The 12,733-nt window shown below is 30.8% G+C and overlaps 1 protein-coding gene across 21 annotated transcripts in view; it reads right to left on the bottom strand.

The window, feature by feature from the left end:
* LOC106462807 (bromodomain-containing protein 3-like) overlaps positions 1–12,733 on the bottom strand; it is a 129,002-nt gene that overhangs the window by 95,278 nt on the left and 20,991 nt on the right. For 11 of the 21 annotated variants that reach the window (XM_022390157.1, XM_022390171.1, XM_022390163.1 and 8 more), the window contains 2 exons: positions 2,670–2,888; positions 1,508–1,654 (listed from right to left, as the gene is read on the bottom strand). In XM_022390157.1, the coding sequence (XP_022245865.1) occupies positions 1,508–1,654; positions 2,670–2,888 (366 nt within the window). Of the gene's footprint in view, positions 1–1,507; positions 1,655–2,669; positions 2,916–7,249; positions 7,268–12,733 lie in introns of those variants that run through there. The other 10 variants (XM_022390161.1, XM_022390160.1, XM_022390156.1 and 7 more) reach the window with 2 other exon arrangements.

Genomic DNA, 12,733 nt, shown 5'->3' with positions numbered 1-12,733 from the left:
TTGGAAGGTCAATATAATAACAATAATAAATATATATAAATGTATAACATTACGAGATTTAAGCTACTTAGACTAAAATTTTGTGTTTTTGTGTTAAAACTTCTTAAATTAAATTAGGAAATAAATATAAATTATGCCTCTTTCATTCTACAATGAACACAAACTACAACACGAAAACAGGTCACTTTGTAAAGACTGAAGGTCAGTTATATATTATTGGATATGGTAACATGAGTGCACGTGTGCCATGTCATTGTAACTTCTGTATTGTTAGCCAGGCACGGGTGAAAGGTCAATACAATAAAAATAATAAATATATATATAAATGTATAATGTTCTGAAATTTAACCTATTTAGTCTAAACATTTTTTTTTCTTCTTATAATCTGTTGTCATTCTAGAATGAAAAGGGCATAATTTATATTTATTTCCTAATATTTTATGGTGGTTACGAGATTGGTCAAATCTATCAAACCCGTACAGAAATTCGTTACTGAAAATAACAAATAAAATATAATAAAGTTTTTTCTTAAGAAATGCTTAATAACTATCTGGATAGTATAAAACTTCACATGTGAAATTTGAAAATTTTCTGATACATAAAAGTATTTTTAATCTTAAAATAAAAATTACTTTGCATATTTGATAGGCAACATGCAAAAAGAAAAAAAAAAAGGCATGAGAAAAAAAAAGTGCTTTACAAACCTAAGACTTAATAAAAAAAAATTGATATTTTGTGTATGAAAGCATTGTAATGTTTACTGATAATATGCCAAATTTTGTTGACATACACTAACTTAAAAGTTATAGCATGAAAACTATAACAAGCACTAAATGGTTATGAGGTCAGTACTAGGGACCGAACTTGTGCTGAAAGAATTAAAGCCCTTCCCCAAAAAAATTCGGGCTCATTATGACATTAGGCCAGTACACACAAACAACCTGCACAACTTTTAACATACAGTAATGGTTTAGTAATAGCCTTGTGTCACAGATAGCCTAATATAAACTTACAGGCATATGCTTATAAATATATAGTAACAGACACCATACAAAATTTACATTAATAATATACACATTTAAATGTCACAAATAGTTATTTGACCCAATAATTACTAGACATATAAGAAAATTTCATTAAGACCTAACCAAATGCAACATTAACAAAAACACTAGGAGCAGTAATAATAAATAAAATATAAAAAAAACACTTATGCTTGGCAGATAAGCCTTTCAAGTCTTTATAATCTACAAAAAAAATTTAGAAAAGCAAAACAAGAAGTACTGAATAATCAAAAGTTCAGTTTTTTATAAATCACATTGTATTATTGAAAATAAGAATACTTTTGGATTATACTGGCAAGTTAACATTAAAAAACATATATACATCTAGTTAACAGAAATAATATTTTGGTTGCAACTAGTTATTTCTTATTTCATGATTAAAACATATCTTTACACCATGTTGTTCACTTGGATGAAAAATACTCAAATGCAATAATTCTTACCTCACCAGGTTTATTGTACACATAGCAATTTGTGAACATTGTTTTGAAATCATCAACACATTCACTTGCAGAATTATACCAGCAACTTTCAAGCCTTTTCTTGATTGTTCCTAGATCCATAGGACTGTGTATAATATTGTGATAGTCCTACAACACAAGAAACAAAATAAATAGAAAAAGTATTTAAAAGAAATTTTTTCCCAATAAAATTAGTTGTTTTATATCCAGAACAGCCTTGATTTTTGAATTAATTCCACCATATTCTCTAAAACAGTGGGTCTTGGAACCAGACAATATAAAACAAACATATTTTTATTCAAAATTATAAGAACATTAACAGACTTTGCTGAAATACGGTAGAACAGTTTCCTCTCTCCTCCCAAAACTAAGCATGGATTACATAAAATTGTCAGGCTACTGAGGAAGATCATGAGATGGAAAAGTTTAGGAGCCCCTGCTCTAAATAACTATATTCTAAACTTTCACACAGCAACCTGATCCATACACAACAAAGTGAAACAAACTGTAACAGTGACATTAACTAATATTACAAAATTGGAAAGGAAAAATAGTCATTAAAATAGAAACCAAAACAGAACCTCATTATGTAAAAATTAAACAGCAAAAGTTAATCCATATAAATTGTATGCTCCTGCCAAGAACAAACTAAAATATGCCAAAATTTATTATTTCTTTTTCTATTTTACCAGGAAAATATAAATGAATTCACAAGAAATCCAACACTTAAAACATTTTTTCTACACATAGAAAAGGCATTCTTTTGTGTGTACATTTATCTCAGAAAGTTTGTTATATTAGATTATCAAAATTTAGTTATGACTTTATAAATACCCTTTATGTTTAGATAAATTCAGCTTTAAGCACTGTCAGGAAAGTGTTAAACTTATATATATATATATATATAAAAAAAGAAATTTACATTTATGAAACAAATTATCTGTATCAGTTCAAGGTATCAACTAAACAATATTAATAAACAATCGCTGAAACCCAAGAAATTATGGTAACTTAATACAACATTCATTTAGTGAATAATAAGTTAAAAACTGAGAAATTAACACATAATTAATGATCTCAAAGACTACACACAGTCCTTCTTGGTTGTGCTGTCAAAACTGACAGACTACTATTACATACTTACAGGTAGCTTGAGTTTGATTGTATCAACAGGTTCACGAAATGGCCAAGCAAACTGGTGTTTCCACACTGCCTTCATTACAACTTTCAAAAGAAATTGCAATTGGTTGGTGTTTCGGTGAGGTTTATCTGGAGGTGGCATAAAAGGAGGTTGCACAATACCATTCACAGGTCTTTGAATGGCATCTGAATCTTTGACTGCTGCATTGTCATTCATGTCATTCTGATATGAGAGAGCAGGAAAGGCAACCTAAATTGATACAGATTTTGAAAGGGAAAATACACAAAACTTAATTTAAGTACTGAAGTAAGCTGTCAGTTTCTGTCCAGTTAATGTCTGCAGTTCATCTGTAAAAAAAATTAAAGGAGAAATGCCACAATGTGGTCCAACTTATTTCCTTGTGACATTAAAGTTTTTTGCAATTTTTTATACACTTTAGAGAGTAAAATTTTCAATCCACACCCCATTAGTTTTTCTTGCTCCAATGGTTACTCATGAATATTTAATCATTTTATGTACATTTCACGATTGGAAACCAGCTTCTTTGGCAACTGGCAATGTTTGCCAGTTAATTTAAAAGTTTATCACAGAAGTCCCACCCATACTAATAAAAGAAAAAAAAATTATTATGCTATGTGCTCTCGGTGAATTAGTCAGCAGATGTGAATAACCAGGAGGAATTATATTTTTCACATTGTGTAATACTTACTATACTATCAAATCTGAGATTATGTCTGTAATAATAATCACTTTTTCTTGTATTAACTGAAAAACAAAGATATAATAAAAAATAAAAATACCATTTGAATATATTGTTTCTACTTGTTGTATTAAACTTTGGGAACTGAAAAATGCACAAGAATAATGTGCAACAAGCTACTAGCAAATGCTTAACAATCACCTATTGTAGTATGATTTTCCCATGAATGTTGTTCTTACAACCAGATTTTTTAAAATATAAAATGTTTACAACTGGTCAGAATATTCATAACTATGCCTGGACTATCAGCTGGAGGGAGTGGCTAAACATTAGGACCCACTGCATTTTTGCTAGATAGCCACTGCTACTTTTGAGCCCTACAATTTCTTTGAATATACATCAAGATGGGTTTTATAAAACCAATTTTTAGGTATCAACTAAACAATATTAATAAATAATTGCCCTACATTTGCATCCATTTTTTGAATATAAGGTTACTGGTTGAATTTTTTCTAAGTTCAACCAGTAACAATATACACTGCTCCACCAGAAGCACCCAGACACTGAAATGAAATTCAGTGAATGTAAAGTCATCCTGCATGGATTAGCAGGAGCAATGTGTGTGTGTGAATGATACCAAAATATTGTGAATTAATTTCTTTTAAGAGTTGAGAAAAACAATACACTCCTAAGTCACCACATCACAATTTCTTCAGTGATGATTCTTAGGTGAATTAGAAACTAAACTTAATGTAAGTTCAGTTTCACAGCACAAGAATAAAATGATGCAATGTGAGTAATGCCAAGTTGTTTTATTTGAGTTAAAGCCAAATTCCCCCCTTTCTTTTTTGTTAAGGTGTTTCTGAATGGGTTTCAGGCATTTCTGTGTTATATCAACCCAAGACACACATTGTAATCATTATTGTTTAACTAGGCCTTTAGAGAAAAGCAACTCATACAGGAAATTAATATGCACATCAGGATACTACTAATATTATAGACATTATCATGCAGGTTACATGAGATTGGAAAGTGTGTTGGCTTTAAAGATGACAATGTGCGAAAAAAGCCAGAAGCAGCAGTGACACCTGATGACATCCTCATACTGAGAAGAGCTATGCAAAATGAACTGTGGGAATGAGAGTGACCAGATGAAAGGGAGAAGGGTATTTTTAATTTTTATTAATTGATGTTCTTTCTCATTCATGTCTTATGTGATATGTTTCAAGAATAAATATTTATTTATAACTAATGGAAAGTAGTTAAATGCCTCAACTAAGTAGAAACATACTGAATTCATTGCTTCATGTCACTATCACTAAAGTTGGTATATATATCATAAAACTTGTGAGAAATAAAGTAAGAATCTGCTAAAGTAGTTAAATGCCTCAACTAAGTAGAAACATACTGAATTCATTGCTTCATGTCACTATCACTAAAGTTGGTATATATATCATAAAACTTGTGAGAAATAAAGTAAGAATCTGCTAATAATGGTCACTGATTGCTCGCACTGCAATCATTCAGTCCAGCATTTATCACTGCATTTGGCATGCTTACTTTTTGCAGTTGCTTCCATAAGATGCAAATGTAATGAAATACAGGTTATTTTGAAAGCCATTTTAAAGCTTATTTTACATTTCTGACAACCAAGTTTTGCAATACAACTGAACTTTCTTCACATTCATACCACTAAGAAAAATAATACTTTTTATACCTATTTTTATTGTTGGACAAAACTAGAGGAAATTTTTAGGAAATTTCACATGGCTCTAGAATCAAAAGTAGGCACAGAAATGAATAAAATTTTGCAGACCTGTTCTGTTGGTGCATTACGGTCAGGATAAGGCAAAACATCTGCCACTTTTAATTCTCAAAAATAATAGTAAGCATGCATATTTTATGCATAATGAGCAAACTATGTAAATAGAAAAGACTAAAGTAGTTTTGATTTGTCTTTTCCTTTTCTTTGGCCATAAAACTACTTTTTTGTTGATATATACACATAAACCAAACATTATAACCAACAATATTAATGAAACTAACTTTAAAGGAGTATGTCTTTATATACAAAAAATATATGGTTGCTTCAAGTTCTGTCACTGATTCCCTATCCCTAGAAAAGTGTGATACCAGTATAGGAAAAACTTTTTATGATATTTTTTAACAGTTACTGACCAATAAGTGTGTAGTATATTGTACAGTATAATGGATACTGAGATATGAAAATGATTACAGCAACAAGAAGACTTAACCACTGAATTATAAAAAATGGTAAACTCAACAGCTAAAGTTATTAAAAGATACCAATTTATCTAAACCATAGATATCAATGCTGTATTACAGAAAATTGAATATATTACAATAGTGATTTCATAGGTAATGTCATGCCACTGAGAACTTAACATTTTTGGAAAGAATATATAACAGTCTGCTGACTGCTTCAATGCATAATATTCATATTTTCATACAATAGCATTCATTTGTTACTTGCATAACCTGTAGAATCTCCAAAATAAATACTAGGTTTGGTTATTTTTGATTAGAATTTATACTTAGTCTCTTATTTTCTCTACCCTAACACTAACTGTAGCAAAATCAGTAATGTATGGAAAATGCAAAATAAATATAAATCAACCTTCTTTTTCCTTCTAGAATGACTAGACATTGTAAGAGACAATTACACTTATCTAACAGCATATGCTACTAGCCTTTTACAGCTATTTTTATTTAATTTTATGACTTTACAGATGTACTATAGAAATGGAAGTAAAAACTATTTAACACAGTGGCACAACCTAGTGCTGCAAACAAATGATCAGATTACAATCATGCAACACTATGTTGTGTTGTTGCCTCAGTGTCAAACATCCAAAGAGCCCCACCCAAATTTTTTTTTTTTCATTCGGTTTTCTTATCTTGGGGCATTTTGCACTCAGGTGCATAGTTTGGTAGGTCTACCTTTTTCTACGTTGGTTATCTAAAAATAATTAAGGTAACTTTCAAATATGAATTTTAGAACACCAAAAACATTTCACTCACTATATTAGATTTTTCCAAAAACTACTGTAATTTATCTAATTTTCTAAGTAATCTATAAATAGGTTTAAAAAATAATATTTTTCCTCAGGACAAGAACTTACTCAACACAAGTCAAGCTTTCCTGCATATTATCAGCTCTTATAGCTAAAACAAACCTTGTGGGGCACTCAGTAGAGCACATACCTCCACCAGTCAGTGTTGATCATATTCGGCCATCAAAAAATATGAACATTTGTCCATATGTTCCTCATTTTCAATGGACATGAACCATTTTTAGCAAGACAACGAGGAATAATATTCTAGATATTTCCACCAAGTTTTATTAAAATTGATCATTTTTGACTGAGTTACAGAGCAAATATTGTGTGTGAAAAAACCTACCCCATGTTAACAGATAGGGATTTTTTAGCTTTTTGTGATCTTGACCCTCCAACAACTAATCACTTCTAAGTTGGGTCATAGTCCAACTGTATACCAACTTTCATCCAAATTCATAAACATATCCAATAGCATCTTCAAAGAGAATTAGACATTTCTTAAAAGACAGAGGCTATGGAAGGGACATGGATTGAACAAATACAGTGATATCACAATAAAGCAAGATGAGGTTGACATTTTATAGTCTGGCTTGTCAATATCTATAAAACATGTTTCTAATTTGTTGAACAACCTGAATCCCTAGTAAGGGAAGAGAAAAACGTGTGACCTTGTGTTTATTTTGAAGTTCATGCAAAGATACTTAAGGGTTACCTAGAATAGATGTACCTGATTTTGAAGTGATAGACTATAGGAAAGGTGGCCAACTATTGGGCTAACCTTTAACAAAGAATAGTGGACTGACCTTCAGATTATAATCTCCCCACAACTGAAAGGGTTAAGCACGATTGAGGACAGGATTTGATCCTGTGACCTTCAGATTGTGAGTCAAGTTCTCTTACCAGCAGGCCAGTGACTCTGAGAGGTGAAAATTGATAATTTGAGTATTTCCTTTTAAAATTATGAAACTAAAACTTAGATAATATAAATATTTTAATTATATACTACATTTTGATGTCAAGCTAATTGACAAAAATTGGTAATAAAGTATCTTAATTACATTTTGAATGCAACTTTGTAGAAAGGTTATGATATTTGCACTTTGACCCACCCATATCATTTGGGTTAAGCAGCTGAAGAATGAAATGGATATTCATGCTATTCCATACAAAGACACACCAGTTAAGTCACTGAAGTAAGTACCTATGGATTTCTGTGTGATTGGAATGTTGTCACAGATGCTGGGAAACCACTGTCCTTATACACTTGATGGACTGTAGAAAGCATACAGGGTAGATTGGTGTCCTTTGGATATGACAGCCTTACAACAGAGCCTTTTACAATGGAAACTATGCTGCAGGGTTATTGTCATAGGGCATGATCATCAGATAAAGCTGGAATGAATGTGACAGCATGGACTGTAACAATATTGTGAAGCTCCAAAATCATTTTACTATAACATACGCGACTTACACACAGACAAACACATACACACACACACACACACCACACATATATATACATATATATTGAGTTATCATTAAACTTGAAATATGAGATGAAGTTAATGGTAGCTGTCACACTAAAGTTATTTACTTTCTTAATGTAATAAAAGTAAAAAATAAGTAACTACGAAAAATTGAGGTGTAGTCATAACAGTTTTGAAAAGGTTGGGATATTTTGTAAAAATCATTCATCCTATAATAACAAAAAAGTGTAGATTTTAACCACAAAATTCAATAAAATTGGTTTTCAAAATATAGTAGAAGAAAGTTCTGTTTATAAGGCACTTGATTCACAAACTGAAGATCACAGGTTCAAATCTCTATCACCAAACATGATGACCCTTTCAGATGTGGGTGAGTTATAATGTGACAATCAATCCCACTATTCATTGGTAAAAGAGTAGCCGAGTTAGGGGTGGGTGGTATAGACTAGCTACTTTCCGTCTAATCTATCACTGCTAAATTAGAGATGGCTAGCACAGATAACTGTTACGTAGCTTTGCAGAAAATTCAAACCAAACCAAACCTGTCCATAAAATCTTGCAATGTTGAAAAAATTGTATTGTAATAACTTATAGTTTTACTATACCATGTTGGGAATATTTATATTAAGAATACGACAATTAATAGCTTCAAAATTATAACTGCCTTTTTTACGAAAATTGTGATAATTTAATATCCCTTTAATTTATCTTGGAAGAAGATTGCTAATCATAAAATGAAAAGGACAAGAAAATCACGTCTGCATAGGCCAAGAGGTTGTCACGGTATCCAACTAATAAAAGGCATGGAAGAGACAGAACAATCCTGGCTATGAGCATTCACAGACAATCTGGAACAAGAAACCAGAAGCTGGCTAATTGAAATAATGTCATGGACAGTTGCTTAATCAAATGAATATGAAAAAATGGAATAACCAGCCATTGAGGAGAAGTAATTTGTCCCCAAACAGGTTCATATTAATGTGAACATAAGCTTAGCCTGAAGATTAATGGAATACTCCATCAACTGCAACTATAGTATTTTGTTTATGGTCAAGATAGAGAGGGGGGGGGGTCAAGAATCTTGCATAAATTGCCCTATACAGATTGCCAGAATTCTAGTTAACACAGGAAGCTCCAGATGTCATAATAAAGAAAACTTTAAAGATAAAACAAAATACTTAAAGAACTTAACACTACTGGGAAGTCAAAGTCTTCAATTAAGCAAAATGATGAAAAGATTCAGCAGGTGTTCTATAAGTAGCAAGAAACCTTTACAAAAAAAAAAGTAGAGAAAGAGATTTGCAGAAGAAAGGGGTCACAAGCAGTTCTTTGAGTATAGATGAGACTTTTAAAGAATATCATCAAATCAACATAGTAAATAAAACTAAAACAAAGTGAGTAAAATATTTTTATATAATAAATGGTTGTCAGAAGGTCTAGCAAAAATAATTAGTTTTTGACAAAGCACTGATAGCACAGCTGATTAAAACAACATAATTTCCCTCCCAGAGTTTACAAAAAATTTGAAAACATAAAAGACGATGTGGAATGTCCTTCTCAATGGCACCTCATTCTTTAACTGTTTAAAGGAAGAGATGGACTGTCCCTAACACTGAGAAATATTCTGCTACATTTGATTGTGGAGGAAAAGAGGGCAGGCAGGAAAATGCAATGTCTGTTCCATCTGATGTAACTGGCTTACTTCAACAAAAAATCTAGAGTGGTGAAAGTGACAAAATTTGCAGTAAAAAAAAAAGGAATATATATAAACTGAACAGGATCTCCTATTACACAACACCATTTGGTCACTCATACCTACTATTAGGTATAGGTTAATAATTACATAACTTTTTCTGATACACATGCAGATCTCCATGACAGAAGTAACAACTAGTAGAACTATAACATAGTAATATTTCATGTGAAATGTGATAAATGATCAATCACACACGTATCTTCACCATATCATTAAGTATGGTAGTACTTAATAGCAGGGACCGTCATGAAACAAAATGGCAGCCATAAAAATTGCCTGTTTAAAACCACCTTTAAAATCTCTGAATATTAACAATGACTATTTCGCAGTATTAGCTGAACAAAACTAAAGCTGATTATACTTATAAAGCAACCTAAATCGCTATATAAATGTTTATGAAGTGAATCAAAATTTCTGTATTTGAATGAATTTCACCTAAGTAAGAAAGTGTCTTTTCCAGACAATCATACAGAAAAAATAACAAACCTATCACTATATTTCTTTCACAGAACTCCCATGTCTGGGATCCCAAGTATTCCTTTCTTGTACCAAAAAGGATACAAGCATATATATATATGAAACAGATGTGTGCTACTTTGGGCATATAATTAGATTTGAGGGTAGGTAGGTAGGTAGAGATCCTGATAAATAAAATCAAACTGGGTATATGTGCACCCCTATCTGAGGCCCTTAAAGACTCCAATTCTTCCTTTTTTTTTATTTTCAATACTTGGGGAACAGGGGAAAGAAACATAACCAAACTATGTCACAACATAATGTATTGTTAAAATAACTGACAGAAAAACAAAACAAAAAGAAAAACAGAAATCTTATATATATTGCAAACCATGGTGTCTGCCCAAGCATTCGTCTGTCTCCTGTTTGAAAAGCTGCACACACAGGCAAAGCTCAACATTCACTTTGGAAATGACAAGAGAACAGGCATGATTAATGTGGATGCCAAATTATGTTCTGCAAGAAAAATGGTCTACACTAAATTGTTGGTGACATAAATTAAAGAATAAAAATGTAGATGTACCATATGTTATTGTTAAGTGGCTCTTAGAATGACTGAAATTCTCAACAATTCCTTTTCGTGGTGTGAGGTATAAGTACTTCTGAGCTTTGTCTCTGAGAGAAACCAAGAGTGCAACACAATTAACCTTTTTAAAGTCCACAAAATAATTTAAATTGATAGATTAACTTAAATTTTTCCAGTCACTGGGGATGGGTATATTTGCTTGTTGTAAATATTTAAAAACTTTTTGAAATGGTAAAAAAAAGTTGTTACTTTGAAGAACTGTTTAAAACCACAAGCAAAGATGAGAAAAATAGTTTTACACAACCAGTTAAACAAGGTCTATATTATTCCCCAAAAATTAATTTTTTTTACAAACTCACAGAATAATGAATTCAAAAATACAACAACATCAACTTTTACAGTAGGTAAGTTCCAATTTTAATAATTACAATGTTTTGACCCATATTATGGAGTCATCATCACGTTTTTGAATGTAACTTGTATCTCATGATGACTCAATACTATGGGTCAAAACAGAATGAGGCTACTGTAGAAGTTGCTATTGTTGTATTTTTGAATTAATTATTCACTTCAGTAGGTTCCTCACTAAACATTAAACTTGCAGAATCGCCACTGAAATAAAAACAAGATGGTAAGCAATACCATTTTAGAGCAAGTTCCTCTGAGCATGTACATACAGGGATTGCAATGGCCCAACAAGTTTATATAAGTAATATTACAGAAAGTGACATGTGAAATAAATTAACAATGTACTAGTGGTTGCCTATCCAATAAAATATTTGAGGTTTAATAAAGTGTTAGTAACATTACCGTCATTTTTGGATTAATTCATCTTTCAGACTAATTTCATTAAAAAAAAAAAATATAGCCATAAACTTAAAACTTTACTTTGATGGTAGCCTTTGAAATTTAATTAATTTAAGAAATAAATCATATATCTAACCTGTGCCAGTCAAATTGTGTTTAAGCTATACTGTCATAATCAAGACAAAAATTTAAAAGTTGTTATAACCTCATCCAGTTTAAAACTGCCAATTATTCCTTTCTGATATATTGCCCATTTTAAAAACAGATATTGACTAATTTTAATATCTTGTCTGTCTTTTCTTAATTATTAATCAAACAAGCTTTAGTTTTTCACAAATCATTTTGTACAGTGTAAAATCTGGACAATGAACATAACTTGTTTTGTTTTGAAATGACAAGATCAATTAAAATATTAGCAAGTTTCATTTAATGACTCCATGTCATTTATTTTTAATGATTTTTTCAAGTTTCTATTTGAAAAAACATCAGTGCACTTAAGATAAAAAAAGGGGGAGAAAAGCTAATACTATATAATTTCCTAACAAATATTTTCAGTAAATTATCATATTTGGATGAATTACAAATGTTATTCAGAAAAAAGTGACTGTTAAATAAAAATCTATAACTTAATTATGTTCTAGTAGCATGTTTAATTTAGACTTAAGTAAGTATAAAAAATGTTCAGATGTCGTGCAGTTCATTACAAATCATTATGTTAATTATGAGCTCATTTGAAGAACACAGTTGTTTTTTCTTCTTTAAATTTAAAATCATTGAGTTCTGAAATTATAGTATTTTTTGCATTTTCTTCATTTGTACATCTATGATAGTTATTTTTTAACTTGCATAATAAAATATCACATAATGTCATATACTCCATAAGGGCCAGGCTTTCTTAAGTGTCCAATTTGATGTCGCCAGGGTTCGGGAGTACATACCTTACATAAACATATAACAATTTCTAAATGATAGATAATGGACAGTTTTCAAATATATATAATATGTTCAGTTTGTGTTAAGTTTTTCCATCAAACCAAGGAAATAAACAATGGTGGAGTGTTAAAAGTAGCATTTCATCAGAAGAAAATTTAATTTCAAAGCACAAACACAAAAATTGCATGTATGACTCAAGCCTTTATTGTGATTAATTAGTAAACATTTATGTTTTGAAAATTTGTTATTAGCTGATTGTCCC

This window comes from Limulus polyphemus, unplaced genomic scaffold (assembly GCF_000517525.1).
Source record: "Limulus polyphemus unplaced genomic scaffold, Limulus_polyphemus-2.1.2 Scaffold1256, whole genome shotgun sequence".
Taxonomy (NCBI): Eukaryota; Metazoa; Arthropoda; class Merostomata; order Xiphosura; family Limulidae; genus Limulus; species Limulus polyphemus.
This window is presented reverse-complemented; position numbering and strand designations above follow the sequence as displayed.